Source organism: Hypomesus nipponensis, chromosome 5, assembly GCF_054491055.1.
Source record: "Hypomesus nipponensis isolate SF chromosome 5, ASM5449105v1, whole genome shotgun sequence".
In the NCBI taxonomy this organism is placed as follows: Eukaryota; Metazoa; Chordata; class Actinopteri; order Osmeriformes; family Osmeridae; genus Hypomesus; species Hypomesus nipponensis.
Window position 1 is genome coordinate 8,889,349 of NC_140365.1, and position 23,825 is coordinate 8,913,173.

Consider the following 23,825-nt stretch of genomic DNA (forward strand, 5'->3'; position numbering starts at 1 on the left):
CTGGAGAAGGCTGTGAGCGTATGCTGTGTCAACACCCGCCCCGGGGGCTACCGCGCTTATGTAACGCAAACCCACATTCAGCACACTGCTCACGTCCAATGGAAAACCCTCAACCCCTCGAGTCCAGCCTGCCATCTGCAACAGGGTTAACGCTTGTTGAGTTCTAACACGCGGGCCAGGAGGGCAATACAACTCCAAAACGGGCAGAGAATAACACAAAAAAATAAAAAATTCTCCGGGAATTCAAACTTTGGGTCTTGTGATTACGGGTTCACAATATGCAACCGTGCAGCTATAATCACTCCCATAGCTCCCTACAAAGGGCGCTGTGGCAACAGATTTGTAATAGCTTCTGTCTTAAATCAGGGGGGGGGGGGGGGGGCGCTTTCAAAGTGGAGGTAACTCACCCAGTGTGAGACGAGGTGAAACTTTTGTCACTCGGTCTGCGCAGAAGAGTGACTAATAATCCTGCGCGTTGACAGGCTGGGTCAAGCCGAGCCTTTCAAAACACAAACACACGGACCGAGAGACTGCTGCTACGCACCGACATATTTCACCAGAGGGGAGGAGGAGGAGACTGGACGTTGACACAGCGAGAGAGAGAGAAGAGAAGGAGAGGGGGAGGGAGGAGGAGAGGGAATGGGAGGGAGGGGGAGAGAGAGAGAGAGAGCGGAGAGACGGAGAGGGAGCGACGAAAGAGAGACGGAGAGGGGGGGGGGGGGCGAGACAGAGAGGAAGAGAGAGGGGGAGGAAAAGGGAGGGGGACAGTCTGACTATTTTCTGTTTTTCCCCTCCCGCCGCCTCAGGCCCTGGAGAGCAACACGGAGCCTTCTGACTATGGCGGACAGATAAAACGGATTCCTCGGCGCGTCTGCAGCTCAGCGGCCGCCCCATAAATCAGCCGACCCCGCTGCCCTCGGATCAAGAGGCACCGCTCCCAAACCTCACGCTCCGCCCAACAGCCCCCCCCCACTCCCCCACTCCCCCCCGTGGTTCTGCAGCGCCCCAAAAGGCTGGGGAGGAGCTGCTGCGTCCTGGGGGGGAGGAGGCGGAGGGAGAGGAGGGGGGGGGGGAAGAGGAGGATGTGGCAGAGGAGGAGGAAAAGGAGGAGGAAGAAGAGGACAGCACCAGCCAGAAACAAGCTTGGACACCAGAGGGCCTCCTGCTGCAGACGTCACTAGGAATTCAGCAGGAACACCGAGTCATTTCCATGATGTATCGGCGAGTAAAACAGAGGTCTGCTTATCCCTTCGGAAAACGTTGACCAAAAAGTGAAATGGCAAATCGGAAATCCAGCTGCATGTTCTAAATCTAAACTTGACCAGAAACGGCGATTTGGCAAAGCGCCGTCTCCCTCCCGACCGCAGAACTCCAGCTCACCTGGTTCCTTCCTCTCCGTCTCCCAAAGTTGCGTCTCACCAGGGTCTTGTAATTCTGGTTCTTCTTGGTGAGATAGTAGAACAGGACACAGTCGGATACACACTGCCACAGAGAAAGTTGCAGGGGGAGGAGGGGGGACGTTAGAGTCAAAACAGAACAGCCCTGTGCCTGTAAACAAACACACCCTCTCGTGTGTTTATTGGTGTTGACGTTCAAAGACGGCGCAGGGACATGAGCACATAAAACATGGACAAAACGTCATCAAGAACAGACCAGGGAATGCAGGGGTTTGGGGGGGGTGGATATTGGAGGCTACTGCAGAGCGAGAAGATTCGTCGGCTTACCTTTCTCTCCAGATAGGACGCGATGAGGCCAAAGTTTTTGGGGTGTTGGACAAACCTGTGAGGAAAAACATCATACAATACAGCCATGAGTTGAGTTGCCAAAGTGCTTGTGTTGCTCAGTATTTATATATTTTTTTTATACTCATTAGAAAAGATGCCACTTTGTTCCATAGAAAAATGCTCGCAGCCAAAAGCACTTCACTATTTTCCGTTCAGTGCAGGCATTTAGTAAATAAATATTCCAGCATTCCAAATGTACTTGCTTTGCGGCAAGGAAGAGGAATGACAGAGTCATCAAGATGGCTCACTTGTTTCGAATCATTCTATTATCCACATTACATAAGCCAAATGAGGCCTATGGGCAGCATTGACCTGAGGGATAGTTCTGCAATCTCACTGGCCTCCGGCCATTTCAAGCGATTGCCCAGCACCGACTCTCTAAACGCAGGACAGGCCCCGCAAGTGTATCTGCGCCGTCATCCACAGCTAAGGTCGACGGGTAATTCCATCCGTGACAACTCGACGGGGCCTCCGCGGAACCTCCGGAATAAATGGTCAAGAAAAAACTTTAAAAAAAAGGAAAACGTGCGCTCACTTCTCCTTGAAGATCTCCCTCTCGTGCTCGCTCCACACGTTCATGAACTGGCGGGCCTTGTACACCTTCATGGGGTCGTCCATCAGGCCGTTCATGTTGATGAACTTGACCCGCCGCTGCTCCGTGTCGTACATCATGGGCGGGATGACGGACAGCTGCCTCATCTGCTTCTCGTTGTTCTGGAAGGGCGGAGGGGAGGAGTGAGGCGGGTGCATGTTCGCCGTATTAAAGTCGGTGCGTGGGGGGAGGGGGTGATTCGACAACTCTTGTCGAAAGATTGCCATACGTTCATAATGAAAGACCCTACCTCTTGTTCGGAAAGGCCGTCAATTATTTCCGAAATCTCGTGCTCGCTTCTTGCGATGGTTGCGGAAAGGCCGGTTCCTCTCTGGCCGACCCTATGGGTGGAGGAAAACCATGAAGGAATCAGTCAAACCAGCAAACCTGCCCCCCTCCCATCTCCCTTTCTTACATTTGAACTTCAACATGTGGCGGTTGTGTCTGGTTCTATTGGTCAGTCGCTATAATGTGGACTGCGATGCTGCTAAGCTAACCTAATGTCCTCCGTCACATTTATCAGTGTAGCACCTGGAGGACTTCCCTGACATCACCTCGTGTGCGGTTAAAACTATACTCTGTCAACGTATCAACACGTAGGCTTGTCACAGACAAGGCAGATGAGCACTTAGGTAAACATTCCTCAAGTCATAATGACAAGAAACTTCACTGAAAGTCCTTCTAGCCAAGCATTCCTGTGACCAATAATAATCAGTAATGTATAGGTGACGTCTCATGGTGGTTCCCCTCGCTCAGGGTCTTGTGCTACAGCTGCACAGCAGGGAAAAGACTAGCTAAACAGACGTTAGCAGAAGCCAGTTTCCGGAGGTATCTGCACACTAAGCAGGGAACATGAGGTCAGACAAATTCGGTTAATTCAACATTCCGGATTTGAGGATTCATCTCCCTCCACTTTTTAAGTGAGCCCCTCCTATTATCTTTGGGGTCAATTTGACCCCATTCAATGTTTAACGTCTGTAAATACATGATTGACATTTTTTTTTGCTTCAGATTTTATAACTTTTCCTCATTTAATGGGGACAACTCTGTAAGCATAAAAATAACTCGCTGATATTTTTTCAACGTCTTGTACACATTTTGTAACATTGATGTTCCTTGGGGTCAGTTTGACACCAGGCTCTTTTAGCTGTATAAAACATAAGAAATATCAACATTTTAATACACATTTATTTCGGTTGTTTTATTCAAGTCACTGTTACATGTTATTATTTTATAATGTTCATTATCATTTTACATATTATATATTCAATAAAATATCCCCAAAACTTCCCTCTGTTTTAAGGCTCTAACCTAACATAACCATATCTGTAGTATTGCGAGAACCAGTAGTAGTTCACATGACATGGGACAACGTTCTCATGAGAACGTTGATGTTTCCCGTTCCGTAGGGGAAACATCAACGTTCTCATGAGAACTCTATGAGATCTATATGTTGTCCATCTCTCTCATTTGAAAATGACATCGAAGCAAAGATTTGCTGTCAAAGAGATGCTGTCACCGTTCTTTGACAGTGAAAGTTAAAGAGGAGAATGTGTCAGAGACGGATGATAATATTGAGGAGGACCCTGATTATGAGGCATCCTGCTCAGGTGAGAACAAAACTCCTGTTACTATCCTTGATCAAATACATCAGTTTTTCTTTTCAAATGTTAGAAATTACAAAGATCTACGCTTAAAAATATTATAAAACAAAGATTTTATGGTGATTTGGAAATGTGTCCATAGTCATGCAATAGGTATTCTGGATGTATAAGTGGTGGGGGGTGAATGTCAATTTAAAAGGCTATTTAAGTAGTCAACAAAGACATAAATAACCTGAGACGCAAACAAAATAATATTCTGGAGAAAATTGACCCCAGTGGGTAAAATGTTTTGTCATATTTGAGGGTAAACAGGAGGGTTCGTTTTAAAATAACATTTCTATGGCAGGATCTCTAAATCCTGTCTGGCGATAATCCCAGGGAAACGAAACAGAAAGCAGGTTCATTTAATTCCCAACGTTCTTGACAGCAATGAATTATTTTATTTTTTTATGTAAGTGCTACTCGGCAATAACAAGCACTTTTGTTCTGTTTTAAACACACAACACACACAAATCGTCCTCAAGTGTGAATAGCAAACCAACAAAAATCTTAAAGCTCAAAACACACACAATCCTATGGGAAATGACCGTTCTAAGCCCTCCAAATAAGAAAAAGATATCCAACCCCTCCCAAAAAATATCTATTGCTATTGGCTATAAATGGCAGTATATTACATTACATTTACATTTAGTCATTTAGCAGACGCTCTTATCCAGAGCGACTTACAGTAAGTACAGGGACATTCCCCCCGAGGCAAGTAGGGTGAAGTGCATTGCCCAAGGACACACCGTCATTTGGCACGGTGGGGAATCGATCCGGCAACCTTCTGATTACTAGCTCGACTCCCTCACCGCTCAGCCATCTGACTCCCAGTATATCTAGGCAATGGATCCCAAAGTACAAACGTGCCAGACAAAACCCATCATTGGCTTGGTATCCTGCTCCCACTGTATGGCAACAGTCTGAACAAACACCTCTGACCTGCTGACCCTCGCTCGGCTGTTTCAGAGAAAGCGTGACGTTTCGGGTGCCTGGAACAGCCGGAGGCTGGACTCTGACTCCTGTGTCCCACAGTGCCCTGGGGCAGGAGGACACCCAGCCAGCTGATAAGCCGGCTGCAGGGCAGTGACCACGTCCTGCTGCTCACCACAGCCAGACAGGAACGTGAGCCAGCGAGGTCCTTGACAGTGCGGTTCATCACGGCCCTGACTCCACGGCAGGTCCCTCCCTCCTCTCTCTCTCTCTCTCTCTTTCTCTCTCTCTCCTCTGACTTTATCCTATCTCCTCCTCCTCTCTCTCTCTCCTCTCACTTTATCCTCTCTCTTTTCTCCCTCTCCCCCTCCTCTCTCACTCTCTCCTGTCTCCCCCTCATCCCCTCACCTCTGGAAGCGCTCCTGCTGCTCCCGCTGCTTGCGGATCTCGGGGAACTGCCTCTCGTAGTACTCGCGCGTGCGCGTCTCCTTGGCCTTGCGCCGGGGGTTGTTCTCCATGCGCTCCACCTTCTTCTCCCACGCCTCCATCAGCTGGTCGTAGCGCTGGCAGATCTTCTGCTCCTGGACGGCCAACACACCGACAGAACGGGGTTAGTTAAGGTGCGGGTCCAAAGTGTCCCCATATGACATCGTCTAAAACAGGGGTTCCCCACCCTGGTCCTCAGGGAACACCTGTCCTGCATGTTTCAGATGTTTCCCTGCCCCAACACACCCGATTCAAATGAATGGGTCGTTATCCAGCTTTGCAGAAGCCTGCTTATGACCATTCATTTAAATCAGGTGTGTGGCAGGTGGGAAACATCTAAAACAGGCAGGGCAGGTGTTCCCTGAGGACCAGGGTTGGGAACCACTGGTCTAAAACACTGAGGGAGGAGGGGGGGGGGGGGTGGGGGGCGGCTTAAAGACGGCTAAAAGACTTGGTGGTGGACGAGGGGTTGAGCAAGGACAACTTTAGCTCGTTTTGACGACACGGGCACGACTCGCGGAGGCGTAAACAGTTAAACGTTGAGAGAGTCGTGGGGAGACGGAGAGTGTCCCATCGAGGGAGGACAATAAAGCCTTGTTTCCCCTCTCAACAGGGAGAGCCAAACAGTCCACCTTCCTCTTGGCAGGTGGCCACGCGCACTCGGCCATTGTTCAGTGTCCAAAAAGGGGTCTGTCTGACCCTGCCTGGGAGCTGCCAGCTAAAGGTTGCACTCGCTGAACCGTGCCTCTGCTGCGAAAGAGGAAAAACACTTCCACATGGGTTGATTAGACTATATTTAAACGGCGAGCTTGGCCGATAAGAGACTGAGTCGTTAGGCGGCTGTGTCTCAGAGGTCTGCTGCTTTGATGTGAAACGGGTTCTTCCGCAAATTTGATCCAACTTAATAGGCTGAATAAGGGCATGACGTGAAACTGTTCCTGCTGGGGCTAGGCTGGGGAACTTGTTGACCGTGACATGAATTATTTACCATGTAGAAAGGCCATTTGCAGTACAGGCCAATGTTTACAGTGATGCTGTATACTCTTCCCCGACTAGGGCTGTTGATTAGGAAATGATTATGATACTGATGATTTATAGTCATACATTTATGACCAGCTGTGTATTATTTTCACATTTACATTTAAATTTAGTAGACGCTCTCATCCAGAGCGACTTACAGTAAGTACAGTGTCCTTGGGCAAGTGCCTTGCCCATGGACACAACATCATTTGTGCCATTTACTAGCCCGATTCCCCACCGCTCAGCCGCCTGACTCACATAGACCTTCTTTTTGGTCGACAGACAATGTCAGTATGGCTTTTGCTTTTAACACTGGGAATAAGTTGACATGGTTCGACAAAGGAATTTAAATGATCACATGTATGTGCCCAGCTGCATGTTGTTTTCATTTATAAATAAACAGCAAGTCAGGAATGACTTTGCGGAAAAATAAGCAGACATAAAAAGATATCACCTCCTTAAAATATGTTAGAAAAAAATGGTTATTTGCAAATGTTTGATGATAGAAGCAGCTCTATTGACTGAGCTTCACAGTGATAATAAACTGGAACATTTCCCCCTGGTAAGTTCGGCCTTTCTGAGTGAGGGAACAGCTTGTGTGTGGGGTGTGTGCGTGCGTGCATTCATGACCATGAGACTGTGTGTGTGTGTGTGTATGTGTGTGTGTGTCTGTGTGCGCGCGCGCACGCCTTTGTGTCATGTTCAAAGTATCCACCAGATTCTTGGAAGTTTCCTTCCCCTGCATCCCTCCCTCAGCAGGGACACTCACCCTTTGTTTACGAGCGTGGTTCCTCCTCTTGAAGAACAGAATGAGCTTCTTCCTCATCACTTGATTGCTGCAAGAGAAAACGGCCCAATTATGGAACACGCCAGAGACTTGGATGGAAGTCCGCCAGTGGAACCGACTCGATCCAGACACGTGTTCTAGCAGTAAACACGCCACCGTCGTCAGCTCGTCAGCTGAACGCTGGCGCCCTGAACACTTCCCGGCAACAGACAGCGGGGAATTGTGGATCAAAATGTGGGAATAGAAGCACAGAAAGTCCCTGTGCAAAACCAAATATGTGCTGCTGGACCAAAGACAGATTTCAAGGGCGCCAGGTGGATATCTGAGAACTTCCCCGAGCGGGGAACACTCATGACTAGAAAACTGTTGGGGGGGGAAAACCCTCCCTTTGGAAACCCTTCCCAGTGAAGGTTGTCCCCCCCAGTGGCTAACCAACGAACTCTGACCCTAACCCATTGTCACATATGGAGATTGACAGCCACCTTCCACACTGAAACCCATACATCTAACTTCACCAAAGACCCAGGGGCGCTATGTAGCGTTTTCAGTTGCGGGCAACTGGTTTGAAACAACCTCCACAGCCTGAGGAGGATGAGATTGAAAGCTAGCACTTTATGATCCCTGTCAACAATCGCAACCGAGTTCATCTACGTAATAAAGCAATAATCCAAACACTGCATCCTCCTGCCTCACAGCAGATTCCAATGCCAAGCTTAAGTACCTGAGGTGCCTCTCTCACTTTACTGTCCAATAGAAAAAGCAGAGAAGAACAATTCTCATTGGCTCCCCAGTTGCTGAGGCAGTACAGTGCAGCGGTGGAACGTTCACAGTTGGCGTCTAATAAGGTAGCCGGACAGACCCGTTCCGTCACGTTTCCAAGACGATAAGAGCCGGCCTTCAACCCCCGCTGAGCCCATCGCTACGGGCGAGCCTCCTCGCGAAAACACGCTATGTCGCCGGTATGCGGTTTCTCCTCAGCATGCGCCTGGTGACTCAGCAGTCATTAGACAGCACTGAAGCCACTTGGCCCAGTCCTCGATTCCATCTAGCATCAGAGGTCACGGAATCTCCCTGCCCTCGTCCCCTACTGCTCGGAGCTTTGACGATACGCAGACGCTCGCGATTGCGAAAGGTTGCAGAACACATGGTGACTCAGGGCTACTCACGTCTTGATGTTGTCGTGGTATACTTTTGTGTCTGACGGCTGGTTGTAAAGAGGCTGGACGACATGGTAGGAAAGAAGAACAGGTCATGTGGTCATTTGCTATTGTACGAGCAATAGCTAACATTTCTGTTTGCTTACTGCTGCATTTTCACAAAGAAACACACGTGAAACTCAAAACACTTACCAGTTCAACTTTCGGACCGAGACCTTCTAAGACCTTATGGGCCTCTTCGGCCTTTTTCTGCAAACAGAAGACAGAAATCGATTTGAAAATCCAAATCCAAAGGAACTTCCACTCACGTGGTCCCCTATGTTAATTCACCACGCAACGAAGTTCTGTGGTTCCATGCGTTCCTGGGGTACGATCCTTTGCCAATTCAGAGGGAGGAAATATGTGCGCACATTCATCTGAATATGCCCCCCTCCTCACCCACACAGACAATGGTGAGAAAATGTGTAGAGCTACAAGACCCCCCCCCCCCCACACACACACACATATTGACATTTTCCATACCATGCACACAGACACAACAAAAACAGAATCTGTGCATGGTAATATCGCATGGGGGAGATGTATGGAAACCGTGGTGGGCCCTGTCTCCCTCTGGGTCTGAAGTAGGGACCGTGCCTCTCTTTCCCAGGCTCTGAGCACTCAGGATCCTTGGCAAAGGCACAGAATTTGAGTCGAGGGGGGGGGGGGGTCATAAGGAAGAGTTCCTTCCATAAGCCCTTCAACTATTGCAGGGAGAACCTCCATCCACTAAATGAAACCAATGCTACACAACTGAGGATGTCGGCACCGGATAATAACCGTGGCTTAAAAGATTCCCCTGCAATGTTTTCAATTTCATTTTTTTCGTGATAAGCCTGCAATCTTATCCGAGTGATACATCCCAAAGCAGAGCAGCAACAGCTTTCTGAGATGGAAATAAACAATTCAGAGCAATAAAAAGAAAAAAAAGACTAGAACGTTCCGTCGGCAGCCTGGCTGCGTCACCTCCCCTGTATCACACCAGCCTGACAACTGTTAGTTCCCTTTAAAGCTCTCCTTTTTCACAAGGCTGTATGCTGTGGCATATGACCGTGGCCACCAGGGAAACGCTTTACGTGGCGCACCGCTTCGCTCTCACGGGCTGAGGAGGTTTTCCTGCTCAAGGGGTTAATGGCTGTCGAGGCAGGAAGCCGTGCCCCAGTGCTGGCCTGCCAAAACACAGGCCAAGCAGCGGGAACTACGGTAACCTACACACACACACACACACACACACAGCTCCCTTTCTCCACCCACTCTGCTGAAGCACAGATACTGATCCCTCTACCCTTTACAGACACACCAGTGAACACACATTACACACACACACTTCCCCCAGTATTCAAAACATATCAGGCATAGCGAAAAGGAATTTGAGAAGTCAAACTGGAACACAGAATAGGAGACTGATTACGTCTGTACGCGGTCTTATTTCTTACACTGCATGACCTCAAAAGGACTTGTAACCTTGCATGGTTTCCACAAGACACTAGAAATTCAAGTGTGCCATTGAAGAGAAAAAAATAGAAAATAAGTCACTTGTCATAGACACAAAGACAAAAAGGTGTCAGCTAGTCGAGGTATTTTAAGTGCACTGTAGATGAGGAGCAGTGAGTGTGTGTGTGTGTGTGTGTGTGTGTGTGTGTGTGTGTGTGTGGGTATGGTGTGTGTGTGTGGGTATGGTGTGTGTGGGTATGGTGTGTGTGTGTGGGTATGGTGTGTGTGTGTGTGTGGGTATGGTGTGGGTGTGTGTGTGTGTGGGTATGGTGTGTGTGTGGGTATGGTGTGTGTGTGTGGGTATGGTGTGTGTGTGTGTGTGTGTGTGTATGGTGTGTGTGTGTGTGTGTGTGTGTGTGTGGTGTGGTTGTTCTCCCAGAGCACCGACCCGATTCTCGTCGTAGATGATCTGGACGATGCTGCGGTGCTTGTGCTCCACCGGGGGCGGGGTCACCGGCTTCTCTGGCTCCATGGGCTTCGCAGCTTCCTCCTCCAGTTGTTGCTAAGAGACAAGCCAAAACAACCGTATAAAAAAAAAAAAGAAAGAAAGAAATGCACGCGCGTACACAAACACGCCGAGGTACGGGCACACAGGAACAGACGTGAGAAACGTCCTTTCAACCATTTCTACGTCGATAAAGGGGAATTGAGGATTCGGCAACGTTTGATAGATTAGATCTGCTGTGGCTGTTTCTACAGACAGCTGTGTTGATCTGATGTCTGTTAGGATATCCAGAGGGCCAGAATGGGATGGTAACGTACTCTGCCTGCTTGGGCTTGTTTTTTTGTTTTGTTTTTATCCAAAGAATGTCCTGATACAAAAAATGTTTTTAAAACAAACAAAAAAAATCCTGGTTTCTGCCACTGAGATTATGCTGCTGAAAAAACATTTGAACTGCTGTTGCCAAGTTCCACCCCGAAAAGGTTACGTGAACCACAAGGTTACAGGGGCGCAATCAGGAGCTCCTGGGACACCTTGATTAAACCAAATTAATCAATTCCTGTGGGATGGGGGTGGGGGGGGGGGGGGGGCTCCAGGAAAACAACACAGAACAAAGACTCAGTCCCAGACTCCCAGCCAAGCCCCGTTTAGATTCCTGCTTAATGAGTCAAATTCCTAAAAGATGGTGAGTGAACACAAACAGAAGACTGCTACAACAGTACGTCACTGTTTCCCACTCAGGAACAAAAAGAGAGAAAATTATATAGAAAATAAGCCTATGGAATAGGATAATCACCTTCTGGGGAAACGGAAGGAGAAGACACAGGTGACCACATGTTAGCTGGCCTGCAAGTTATACAACGCTACTGAATCAGACTATTGGCATTCTTTTTGAAGTAAATCAATAAGATGACCTGGGAGCCACCATGTTAACTGGATATGTAGGACAGAGCTTCGTTGGTCGACAATGCAATACAGCAGTCCAGTCCAAACATAGATCTGCCCTGTAGGTTGAATATACTGCCTCAGCGTTCTGGACCGGGCCACACACCTGCTTCTTCTTCAGCTTGAAGATCTGCTGCTCCACTTTGGCGATCTCTCTGTCGACTCGGTCCATGCTCTGGATGAGCTCCTCCTTGGACAGCTTGGAGGGGGAAGCGTCCTGCTCCTCCCCCAGGTGATGTGGCCCTCCGGGGGAGGAAGAGTCGGCCTTCACGCTGTACTGGCTCTCCTGGAACACACACACACACATATATATACACACACCAGGCCGTCAGCCAAAGGCTTTGGCATACCTTGTTGCTGGTCTAACACTGCTTGCGTTCATCCACTGTCGGATGGAGGTGCCCGGTGCCCACCTTCTTGGCCTCCATGTTGGACCTCAGGCTGTCCTGGAGAGTGTGCGAGTGTGGAAGGGAGATTCCCCCGGAGCCCTGCGTGGCGCGGGCAAAGTGGGCCTCGGAGACCGTCTCCATGCGGGGACGTTTGGTCTCCATGGCCTCGTGTTCTGTCTGGCCGCCGGAGCTCTGGAACTGCTGCTCGTAGCCATGACGTCGCTCCGGAGGCCTGGGGGGGGGGAGGACAAACCCGCCAGCTGGTCGGTTACAACGCCACAGTCGAGGACAAGGGCCGAAGCCAGAAGGGGAAAAAGCAGTTTTGCCTTTAACATCAGAACTTTGTAGCAGGGGTTAGCGTTAGCATGCTGAGTCGCCTTTACCTCTCGGTCCCAGGGTGGAACTCAGAGAGCAGGGAGGGTCTCCTCCTGCCCTGTTGGGTATCCTGGAGGTGAGCCCGGTAGTCTTGGACGGTGAACTCCTAGAGGGAACACAAAACCCATCAGGAAGGCCGGGTCCAACAAAACAGACCATAAAGCAAACGAGAAGGTTCGGGGTCCGGAGCCAATAAGAAAGGATGGCTGAAGTTGAGAGGGTATAACCGAAAGGGGCACCCACTTTACACATGGGAAGTCCAAAAACAACCACGTCATGCTTTTAATCTATCACAATGACCCAGGATGTCTCTTTTTAGTGTGGGGGGGAGGGTGGGGTCAATACTCCTATCTTATTGTGACCACATAAAAAAAAAACATCCCTAATGAGAGCTCTTAGCAAACGGGCTTGAAATCCTATCAGTACACTGTGACCTGCAAACAAACCTGAGCCACTCAATACAGTTAGAGGAAACCTTCCCAAATCCCGTCCACAATGGCACTGCGGACTGGTTTCTGTGTAAGTAGCCTTCTTAGAATTGTGTTATCACATCGAACGAGGACAAACATGACCGGAACACAACTATCAAGCCAGTTGAGTTGGACTGTGCGCTGTGGAATATTTATTCCGCCAATGAAAAAGCATCTCTGAAGAGAAAAATGTTTTCTCATCCTATTCTATTTTATTTTTTTTACACCGTGATAACAACAACATTTGCTTTGAGCTACATTTAAGTGACGCCGACAGGCCAATACCCTACACTGCCATCCAATCTCACCCCTGGGCAGAGCAACGACGCATCACAGTCAAAGGCAATCAACAAGTTTCCTCAAAACATTCAACCCGGAGTGAACAAGATACAATAAATGAACAGCTGGCTTTTAGAAGCCAGACTCAAAGGCATGCACAGCGGCAGGAGCGACACTGATTTACAGCGCGGAAGCCCCGACGATCCTGTTATCTGACATGGAGGAAGGGGATGAAGACAAACGCATTTCTAATCTGGTCTGGGGAAACTCACATTAGAACCTGAGATGGTTTAACATGACAGATAACCAGAAATACGCAAAGGCAGTCCGTAACCTTTTTAGCTCTGTTGCCTTTCACAAACCCCCCCCCACCCCACCCACACCCCCACACTGCTTTCTGGATTGTTTATGTCCACAAACATGCGACTGGAGTCGATTCTACACAAAGTTTCCTCTGCCTGGGATGCCAACTGCCATCAAGCCTGGTAGACATACCCACATCTCAGCATCTCTATGCTCTGGCAATGTGGTATCAATACAACAGTCCTGCAGGTACAACACATAAGCGAGAGTCTTTCACTGGATTGCCGTTGAACCGCATGTAAAGCACCCCCATGTCTGCTGAGGGCAAGTGTACAATCAGTAGAGCTCCCTCTCAAAAACAAACCATTACGTCAAAGCAGAAATCGCAATTAAACCTGCATACGCCGATAACGTTTGTATCCGCACGTCAAATTCAGCCCACCAATGCATGAGTATAACTTCAGGCCGTGTTCAAAGGCAGGAGATTGAAAGCAGTCAGCGATAATGGCGGGTAGTAAAAAACCATCCCTGTCAAAGACCTCCAGATACAGATTTCTGCTGACGGCTGGAAAGCCTCACCTGCTGATGGCGTGAGGGGCTGAAGGTGTACTGGACAGAGTGCGGTGGGTAACGGCTCTGCTCGCTGCTGAAGCTCCCCTGGCTCGGGGGGTAGCCCGAGCTACTGGACATCCTGGCTGCGGCCTGGGGCTGGGCCGACGTGGCTCCTGCTGCTGCTGCTGAAATCAGGGGTTCAGCTGGGGCATGACTGGAGACCTAAACCACCTGGGCAGGGACAGACAGAGAAGTCTATGTAACTGTTGGTAACTTTGATGACATTATACCCATCTGAGTTGCATTCATCCACACCAGCATGAGAGGATTTGTGCGGCGCAATACCAGTATTACAAGATCTGTCACTGGCCGTGAATTAATCGGTCACTAATGGATTAGGATGTCTTAATGGAGGTCGGGATTACTTTCTCTTCGGGGTTTAACCGTGCCACATAAATGAGATAAAAGCGTCTGCTAAATGTAAATGTATTCTTATCCGTTGTAAGTTTGTTCAATTTAGCATTATTGTTAATAACCTTTGCAATTTAGTCTAAGCCTATAGACGAATATGCAACTCCAAGCAAAAAAGTACTTGAGTCCAAGGGGCGGGAAGTAGTTCTGTAAATTGAGAAACTTTAAAGGGGGAGGTAGACTTTCATGTATCCATGCATTCTTCACAAACCTTCGCTTTGATATGACCATAATCTTAACGGGACAGACGCATATTCATCGAAACATTGCAAAGTATTAAACTGAGCACAGGTCCTCAAATGCTAATTTACATATTAACGGCGTGGCAAGTAGCGCAGTGGCTAAATGAGGCTACAAGGAAGTGTAGTATAAGCTGAATAGGAAGTTCTACTGGTCAATGAAGTACAATATAATACAGCCAGACAGAGAATACGACATTCTTCATCCTTCAGTTTGGCTAACCAGCAGACTTGCTGCTACCAGGAGAAGATGTAACGACTTAACTTTTGAATTAACTGCATGGTGTAAAAACAATGTCAATGACAAATCCGGATGTTATTAAATGTATTATGATCTAGCTCGTATCTACTAGCGCATATAGCTAGCTAGATTATCGTCGTGCGATACTCGACAACACAATAAACACCCGTTTAACAATACGTCTGACATATGATTACACTAAACGGTGCTTTGGTGGTTGCGGGTTAGTGTTTTTCTAGAAGTTGATAGCTTGCTACTTTCCCTTTCCAGTACCTTGCATGCCTGCTTGTTGCAGTAGCCAAGTGTATGTGTGTAGCAGCAAGCTAATGTTAGCTTAGCTAACAAAACACAGGGTAATTTCTTCCTCGATTTAATCTGGGATTTGATCCCATTTTCAGAGAACCCATTCATTTTTTCATGAATATATGCCAAAGCTGTTTACTTCCTAGCAGCAAAAAATGTCGCGAAACGATTAGCTCAAGCTTGGTTGCTGAGTACAATATTTTCACCTTTGAATTCTCAACCACGTCGCCATCTTGCCAAGGCGATTTTCAGCCTCGACTGTCTGTACGCACAATACCATTATTATTTTCAAAACGTATAACTTTTTAGCACGTCCAAATAAAAAATAACTCACCTCATTTTCTAAAAACACTCTATTTAAGGCAAAACGTCTTCTTAACTAATGGATATATCTATTGTATCTAGATGATTGTAAATCCTCGAGTGACGGACTGTAGACTAGTGTTGCAGACAGAGGGCTGCACCACATTTGTCGGTCGAGGTCCCAGCAGGGCAATGCATATTTTCCTACATGGAAACATAAATCTCCATTAGCATTATTGTATTATACTGGATTACTTGGTGTGTATTTTACTTGAGTATTCAAACAAAGTTCATTTCATCATGTTCCAAACAAGCTGAATAATGTTAGTATAAGTATTTATTATTTTACACCAAGAAGGATAACGTAGTGTGACACTAAAAGGTTCCCCAATGATAAATAAAGGTTCCTACTGGTCAATGCCATTTGAAACGAAATACGGTGTTCTGTTCGACAACGTTTATTTTTGTGATTTTCATCTGATTTTGAAAATCAAAATCGGCATTATATATTTTTGGGATTTAGGCCTACTACGAAACTTTACTGCAACTAAATAATGGAACCATTGGTGTTGGGAACTTTGTGAAAACACGGATTGTTTACATCAACGCTCATAATAATGGAAATTATTTTTGTCATTTTTATTGTGGTGTCGTCCTATCTTATTTTGATAAAATGTTCCTATAATCGATGTAGAAGTAGTTTTGCAAAGTCTTGTAAACATCTGATGACGTTCCTGTCATGTAGAGAGAAATCCCCCCTCGATTCTCAAGCAAGTGATTTAGCTGTCGATGTGAGAGCACTGATCGTTACTGCACATCCAGATGATGAATGCATGTTTTTTGCACCAATCATTTTAAGACTTGTGGAATTGAAAATACCTGTTCACTTATTATGTTTATCTACAGGTAAGTCTTCAATTATCATTTTCTTTCGCAAGAAAGCTAGTTTATTTAGTTTGTCTCTGGAGGAGGGGATCCCTCTCTGAATTGCTCCTCCCAAGGTTTCTTCCATGTTTTCTCCCGTTGGGAGTTTTTCTGGGAGTTTTTCCTTGTCTTCCTTGAGGGTTTAGGTTGGTTGAGGGGCAGTTCTATGGGCGTATGTGAAGCCCTCTGTGACATGCTTGCGTGTAAAAAGGGCTATACAAATACATTTGATTTGATTTGATTTGATTTATTAAAATGTCGTAGCCTAATAATGAATCGGAAATTAGGCTATTATATTCTGAAATATGATCTGTGATTACATTTAGCAGACGCTTTTATCCAGAGCTACTTACAGTAAGTACAGGGACATTCCCCCCGAGGCAAGTAAGGTAAAGTGACTTGCCCAAGGACATAACGTCATTTTGCACGGCCTGGTATCGAACCGGCAACCTTCTGATAATAGCCCGATTCCCTAACCGCTCAGCCACCTGACTCCTGATTATGTAGATCCCACTGACGCTTAGTATTGTGGTCATTTCTATCGATATAATTTTAACACGTGGTATTGTGTTAATTAAACGTCTTAAAATCACCCTTTAGGGAATTTCTACAATCAAGGCTCCTACCGTCAAGAAGAACTTTATGAAAGCTGTGGTGTGTTGGGATTACCAGCCTCCAACATCTGTATACTTGATCGCAAGTAAGGATTTTTGTTATTAAATGAATATGGTCCAGAGTCCACAGCAGTACTTCTGAGTAAGATATTGTTTTAGTGTGAGTGAGATGCCTAAAGTCCTCAACCCCCCCCCCCCCCATCCCCCATGCGCACGCACACACAAACACACACACACACATTCAGCCCTGCACAACTGCCCAGTAATGCTTTCTTTTTCATAGAACTGCATGATTTGGCTTTTTAGTTCTAGTTGTATCTACTACTTTTTTGCTCTCTGGAAGGTTTACAGTCCTTTGTCTCTTGACTATTGGCATTCTCATTGACTTTGTAGGCCAGAGAGTCAGGAAGGGTAGTTCTAAAACTCTCCTGTTATGGAGAAAGTGGAATGTAACCCCCCAGTGGCTGTACCAGGAAATTATTCAGGTTCTCAGAACTTCAGGCCTGTTTGCATCTGAAATTAAACATAGTGGCTCGCCAGGATTGGCATGTGAACTCATGCACTGACCTGGATCTCTCGGAATTAAGATGGCCGTCTGCCCATAGTGATATAAAACCTCCATGCACACCTCCTCCTCAACCTCCGTAATCATTTTATCAACTTGTGCACACAAAAACATGACTAAACTTTGATCTGAGTCAGCTCTGTCTAACATTTGTGCTGAACTGGCTTTCATCCCATTTTCCATCAAGGAGGTTATGCACCCCCCCCCCCTTACACACACACACACACACACACCCACACACAGGGTATTTCAGAGTTTGTGCAAAGACACACCCCTACACTACCTATCAAGATCACAACCCCTACCCCCAACACACACACGCTCTGCAAGAGCACTTTCTCCCTTCACTCTCTTTCCCCACCCCCACCCAATTGTCTGCAAAAGCCAACAGCCGGCAGCCATTGGACAGCCATTGCCACTGCTGTGAGCAGTCCACAGACTCTAAACTAGGTCACAGTGAACTTTTTTTAATGTCTGTAAATGATTGTCCACAGTTTGGCTCCATACTCCCTCTCCTCCCTACCAAGGAAGTTCAGATGTACACGTACTTAGTCGGGTTTGTCCTAACAGTTGTTTTTGGGAACACATCGAATAAATTGTTACACCCAGTGGGCTGTTGGTCCGTTCGGGCCGTAACACACAGAGATGGATGAGTGCTGCCGCACAGTGTTACAGACGGACCTGGGGCCTCACTCAGAGTGCTGCCGCACAGTGTTACAGACGGACCCGGGGCCTCACTCAGAGTGCTGCCGCACAGTGTTACAGACGGACCCGGGGCCTCACTCAGAGTGCTGCCGCACAGTGTTACAGACGGACCCGGGGCCTCACTCAGAGTGCTGCCGCACAGTGTTACAGACGGACCCGGGGCCTCACTCAGAGTGCTGCCGCACAGTGTTACAGACGGACCTGGGGCCTCACTCAGAGTGCTGCCGCACAGTGTTACAGACGGACCTGGGGCCTCACTCAGAGTGCTGCCGCACAGTGTTACAGACGGACCCGGGGCCTCACTCAGAGTGCTGCCGCACAGTGTTACAGACGGACCCGGGGCCTCACTCAGAGTGCTGCCGCACAGTGTTACAGACGGACCTGGGGCCTCACTCAGAGTGCTGCCGCACAGTGTTACAGACGGACCTGGGGCCTCACTCAGAGTGCTGCCGCACAGTGTTACAGACGGACCCGGGGCCTCACTCAGAGTGCTGCCGCACAGTGTTACAGACGGACCCGGGGCCTCACTCAGAGTGCTGCCGCACAGTGTTACAGACGGACTCAGATCCCTCAGACGTTCACGGCTGGACGTTATCTGAGAAATGTTGACGTGCAGACTCAAGATTTATACAAATATAAAGAAAAGAAATGAGCGTACACAGTTAAAAAGGTCTATTCCTGAAAACAGACTCCACATTAGCCTAAATTCACAAAAAATCAAATTAGGAAACTAACCTGAAACAATACATTGAACTGTACTTTCTAATCTTAATTTCGTTTTTCATGTGTGTACGCAAGATTTATAACACAAACGTATGCACAGGCCACGCACATCTGTGAAGACAGGGAATTTTGTATTCCACAGATTGGTTTACTATCTGTAAATTGCTTATTTGTCTCTGCTAAAGCTTCAGGATTTATGTCTACCTGCAATACACTGGCACTGCCATTGGAAAATGGCTGTTCAAGAGCTTGTATAGGACTGCATATCTTTTCACGTCAAGTTCAGGGGTTCTGTATCATGACATTGATATGGATTTTTAAATGAGCCAAATTTAAGATCTGATAGATTTTGGCCAAGTGTGACGTCTTGAAATACAAAATCTTGCATCATCAAAGTGAATAGACTTTTCTCCCTGGTCTGGGTGTTTGTGTGGACCTAAAATAGTGCATGCTGTTCCCACTTTGTCCTGTAGTCTAGGACTGTGTCAATCAGATGAAGGCTGGCTGGACCTTGTCAGGACTTAATGCCCACTGAATGGGACAGCTGTGTTGACAGTCTCTGGGGCCCGGTACATGATGGGGCCTTTGTGATCAGCCCCGATCTGAGCACGCTCAGTTGCTCCTCCACTTGCACTGACACGAGCGCCATCCACTCTCTTGCACACTGTGAGAGCTCTCTGCCCAAGTTCAACGACTCCCACCAATAAGGACATGATTCATTTGGCTCCAGCAGACTCTCGTTTTTTCTGCAGTCTCACTACTGCTGGGGCTGTCTCAGCAGGGTCAAATCACTGAATCCAGAGGCTTCGATTCGTTTCTGCTGCTTCGTCAGTGCATTTGTTTTTGTGCATGATTCCATTTAACACGATTCACTTCTCCTCAAGTTTGCTTCTCGACCCCTCGCCCAGAACAGTGTGATAAAAAGCACTTCAGATTAGTCACGGCCTATTCCCATTTCGGAGCCAGGAGGTTTTGCGCGAAAACACATTGCACTTTGTGTTTTGTAGTTGAAATTCCGGTTTGCTGTGATCCAATGGTCTAAATCTGAGTAATGTATTTTTGTTTTTCCATGCCAGCAGGGGGTAAAAGCGAGCAGAAGTCAGTGGCTCCTCCCCCCATGGTGCTTAATTATACATCGATCTGGAGTGAAAATAGCCCCGGCTGATTTATTCGCCTGGAGCGAAAAGGACAGTAAATAGTGGTGAGATGTGCCAGCTCCGGCCCTGTTTGGTCCCTTGCTGGCAGCTTATGTCAGGGACACAGGCAGGACAGTCACCACAAGGAGTTTGAAACACTCGAGGACATCTGGAAACTGCCTGTTTAGTGGAAAAACAAAGTGATACGATGCAAGGGCTTGTTTATCAAAGCGGGGCTATTGTTTTAGTAGAACTCCTTTTCAATGAGGTGTAACTGGATTTGACTACGTTCCGGAGAAGGTTCGGGGTTTCTCTGAAGTAGGCTACTAAACCAGTGTTTAAGATTATTGTGCCGTGAAGGAGTTAACAGCGGTGTCTCCTTTTTCCCCAGCATACCCTGAGCCAACTGTGGGGAAGGCAGCTTGGCACTTTCCTGTGCCTGGTGCTCCATGTGACCAGACTAAACAAGCACACACACACACACACACAGACACTTACACACACACACACACAGACACTTACACACACACACACCGCCGCTCTAGTGGGGCAAAGTTCAACAACTGCATACAGATGCCTGCAAGCAATTAGACCTCGACATGCTGCAAAGCGAGAGCGGGGTGTTGGAGGTTACAGGGTGTTTGGCACCGTTGCCATGGTGAAACTGACACTCAGCCGGCATCCATCTTGAGAAAGGTCAGGTAGATCATCTATCCTTTGTTTGTTGTTCTTTAGTTCATCCCAGTCCTCTTCTGCCTAGATACAGTTGCAATGGGAATCAGAATCTGGCTCTCACTCAAGAGAAGGCTTGCACATAACAACCCATCATATTTTTGTCAAACACACACCACCAGTCACTAGTAGTAACTGTGTTACTTTGCAACAGAGACACTACCCACAGTTAGAGATACTGTACAGGATTCACGTTCATGTTGTTTGTCAATTTGACCTGTTTTATCCCTCTTGCCATCTCTTTGTGCAGTGGCTATTGTATCGTGAAAGCTGGCCTTTTTTCGATGTTCTATGCATGCACCCCTTGGGCTCGACCCCAACGGCCATGGCAGGCGTTTGATTAGTGTCCTGATCCATCACTTCCCTTAGCTGGCTCCTCTATACTGCCCCATTGTCAGGAGCCCAGGGGGAGGTGAGACGACCTCTGTTCACCCCACGCTCCTGCCCCCCTCTCTCTCTCTCTCTCTCTCTCTCTCTCTCTCTCTCTCTCTCTCTCTCTCTCTCTCTCTCTCTCTCTCTCTCTCTCTCTTTCCCCCCTACTTTTAAATGTACAAGACTTCATGTCATTGCTCTCTGTCCTTGTCGCCACCCCAACCCCCGCCAACCTGCACTCACTCTCTCTCACTGGCACCCGCTCGCTTTCTCTCCCTCCGTCGTGCCCCCTGCTTTTTTGGCGCTACAGATGCCGTGTCACGTGTGCATCTAGTTCACAGAGAAGGTCTTGCATCGGCCCAGTTTATATTGAGGCGGCTTGTTCAGATCAACATGTAGCGCAGCAATGGTTAACCTCTCTGAGAGCTGCCTCCACCCGCTTTTTCTAATGAAGCCCTCAGGACTTTGTTTTCAACTGAACTGCCTTGACCCTGGTGCGTCTGATTCACTCTCTGTGTGCTTCACTGCCTCTCTTGCTTTTGAATGTTTGATGTCTCTGGAGGGATGGAGAAAGGGGAGGGTGAGAGAGAGAGAGAGAGAGAGAGAGAGAGAGAGAGTTGGAACAAAAATCCAGGATGATCTTTTTTTTTCTTCTTTTCAGACAATCAGGGATGTTCCATAGATGGTGTGCTGAGTAGATGAACAGTGGGGTCACTTTCAGCTGTGTTATAGTGGATGTTTGAAGCACCCTGGGCTGTGTTTTCAGGCAGAACAGGACACTAAGGCCCCATTGACTACTCAACTGTACACATCCCAGCATGCATTGATGCAGGCATTATTATACAGACCTAGAATTCAAATTTAGTGTTTCACTTTTTGTGAGGGTATAGCTCAGTGGTTTGGGATTCTTGACTGCAGATCAAGAGGCTGCAATTCTCAACTTCAAATCCCTTCTGTACTGTATACTGCTTTGGAGAAGTGTTTATTAAATGGATATTATGAATATTATTAGAATATCTTGAATCATTTCTATGGGAACACAAAATGTACAGTTACATTTAGTTTATTCATTTAGCAGACGCTCTTATCCAGAGCGACTTACAGTAAGTACAGGGACATTCCCCCGAGGCAAGTAGGGTGAAGTGCCTTGCCCAAGGACACAACGTAATTTTGCATGGCCGGGAATCAAACTGGCGACCTTCAGATTACTAGCCCGATTCCCTAACCACTCTGCCACCTGACTATTTCACAATATCAAGTTGTTCTATAATCACAAAGGTTTTCTTTTATTGCTTACTGTTGACGTGATATCCATGTACATTTTTGTAACTTTCTAACCCCATTTCCAATTTGCATCGTACCAACCCTCTTCTTGTCTTCTAGAGAACTCCCAGATACCCCTAAGGTGGAATGGAACACTTCCTTGACATCATCCCTCATCCTGAAGCATACAACAGAACATTCCATCAACATGGTATGATCGACACGTGTCTCTTATTAAATTCAACCAGCTATCGTTACAAAAGTTACAATTACAAACTTCTTTTGATCTGGAAATAGACCTTTGACCATTACATTTTGGCAGCACAGCCTCGCGGCCATTATCAGTGTTCCTTTGGATTGGTTGGACTTTTGGATTACTCCTCCAAGGGTCTTCCTGAGTTGCACTGGGTAGTTGATAATGAACATGAAAGTCAGCCATCCTTTGTGTTCAGCCCAGATGAAATCTAAACAGGGCAGAGTAGCATAGTCTCTGCAGCAGATATCAGTGGGGCATGTGAGCCCATCTCTCCATGTTTACTCCGAGATTTGTATCAACCACACAGAGACGTTCCAGAAAATTTACCAAGAGGAATTTTGAAAAGTAAACATCATTTTTTTTTTGCAACTAAGACAAAACCCCTAATCATAGCATTTGCTCTGATAAAACCCTAAAACATGCTGCTCTCAGAAAGATAATTGGGGGACACTCAGAAGGGATATGTGTAACCCTCGTCTGAACAAACAATTTCATGTAGATATTCCACTGCTGTGTTTGTCGTCAGTAATACAAATAGCAGGCGGCAGGATCATGCTTGTCTCCTTCATGGTTGAATGAAATGCTGACAACTATAAAAGAAGGCCATTCCCTTGAGATCTTTCCTAGAATTCTTAGGATTGAACTGCGATCGTAAGATCTCACGCACGTCCAGTCATTTGTGCTGCCTGTTTCTGAGAGGGGGGTCATTTTCTGTAAACAGTGGGAATATTCAGAGACGTAGAGCAATGGGCAGCGCTCTCACTGGTGTTCCCCGTGTGTTTCTCGGACCTGGGGAGCCTGGGGAAATTTCATGACAACAAACAACACATCAAATTTGAGTTATTTGACGTGTGCTTTTGAATTTTTTTATTTTAGAGCTCCACTCCATGTCCCCAGGTCCTGTGAGTTAGTGAGAAAGTGGGTGGAGCTGCCCGTCATATTTGGTTTCAAGGGCATAATCATGGTACATTTAGCCTCGGTATTGCAAACTGCCTTTGCTGAAGCCCTTTTTTCTTTGACCTGCTTTTTCCCCATATTTAAAAAGCTTTTAAATATCTGTTGCCTCCTGCCAAGTCTCTCCACTGTCAGACACACGTGAGAAACCCGTGTTAACCAGATACATTGGCTTTCTCTCTTTGGAGGATGGGTATTCACATGTCGTTTTTGAGCGTCTGCATATACCAGTTTTAGAGTTTTGTTTGTTGTTGTTCCAGGTGTTGACATTTGATGGGAAAGGAGTGAGTGGCCATGCCAATCACACTTCCATCTACAAGGCTGTCAGGTAATA

General features: G+C 47.1%; 2 protein-coding genes across 9 annotated transcripts in view; one reads left to right on the forward strand and one right to left on the reverse strand.

Annotated features, from left to right (window-relative positions):
- ncor1 (nuclear receptor corepressor 1) overlaps window positions 1-15,411 on the reverse strand; it is a 46,874-nt gene extending 31,463 nt beyond the window's left edge. For all 5 annotated transcript variants that reach the window (XM_084697748.1, XM_084697749.1, XM_084697751.1 and 2 more), the window contains exons 1-14: window positions 15,279-15,411; window positions 13,718-13,921; window positions 12,095-12,192; window positions 11,736-11,943; window positions 11,429-11,608; window positions 10,324-10,437; window positions 8,595-8,651; window positions 8,412-8,464; window positions 7,228-7,294; window positions 5,361-5,533; window positions 2,627-2,717; window positions 2,320-2,498; window positions 1,725-1,779; window positions 1,381-1,482 (exon numbers count right to left, since the gene is read on the reverse strand). In XM_084697748.1, the coding sequence (XP_084553874.1) occupies window positions 1,381-1,482; window positions 1,725-1,779; window positions 2,320-2,498; window positions 2,627-2,717; window positions 5,361-5,533; window positions 7,228-7,294; window positions 8,412-8,464; window positions 8,595-8,651; window positions 10,324-10,437; window positions 11,429-11,608; window positions 11,736-11,943; window positions 12,095-12,192; window positions 13,718-13,828 (1,488 nt within the window). In that variant the 5' untranslated portion in view covers window positions 13,829-13,921; window positions 15,279-15,411. The remainder of the gene's footprint in view (window positions 1-1,380; window positions 1,483-1,724; window positions 1,780-2,319; window positions 2,499-2,626; window positions 2,718-5,360; window positions 5,534-7,227; window positions 7,295-8,411; window positions 8,465-8,594; window positions 8,652-10,323; window positions 10,438-11,428; window positions 11,609-11,735; window positions 11,944-12,094; window positions 12,193-13,717; window positions 13,922-15,278) is intronic.
- The window catches only part of pigl (phosphatidylinositol glycan anchor biosynthesis, class L), a 32,830-nt gene that overhangs the window by 5,390 nt on the left and 3,615 nt on the right, over window positions 1-23,825 (forward strand). Inside the window, exons 1-4 of one of the 4 annotated variants that reach the window (XM_084697772.1) lie at window positions 15,752-16,153; window positions 16,772-16,871; window positions 22,402-22,492; window positions 23,752-23,819. In XM_084697772.1, the coding sequence (XP_084553898.1) occupies window positions 15,865-16,153; window positions 16,772-16,871; window positions 22,402-22,492; window positions 23,752-23,819 (548 nt within the window). In that variant the 5' untranslated portion in view covers window positions 15,752-15,864. Of the gene's footprint in view, window positions 1-15,751; window positions 16,154-16,771; window positions 16,872-20,353; window positions 20,611-20,633; window positions 21,059-22,401; window positions 22,493-23,751; window positions 23,820-23,825 lie in introns of those variants that run through there. The other 3 variants (XM_084697775.1, XM_084697774.1, XM_084697773.1) reach the window with 3 other exon arrangements.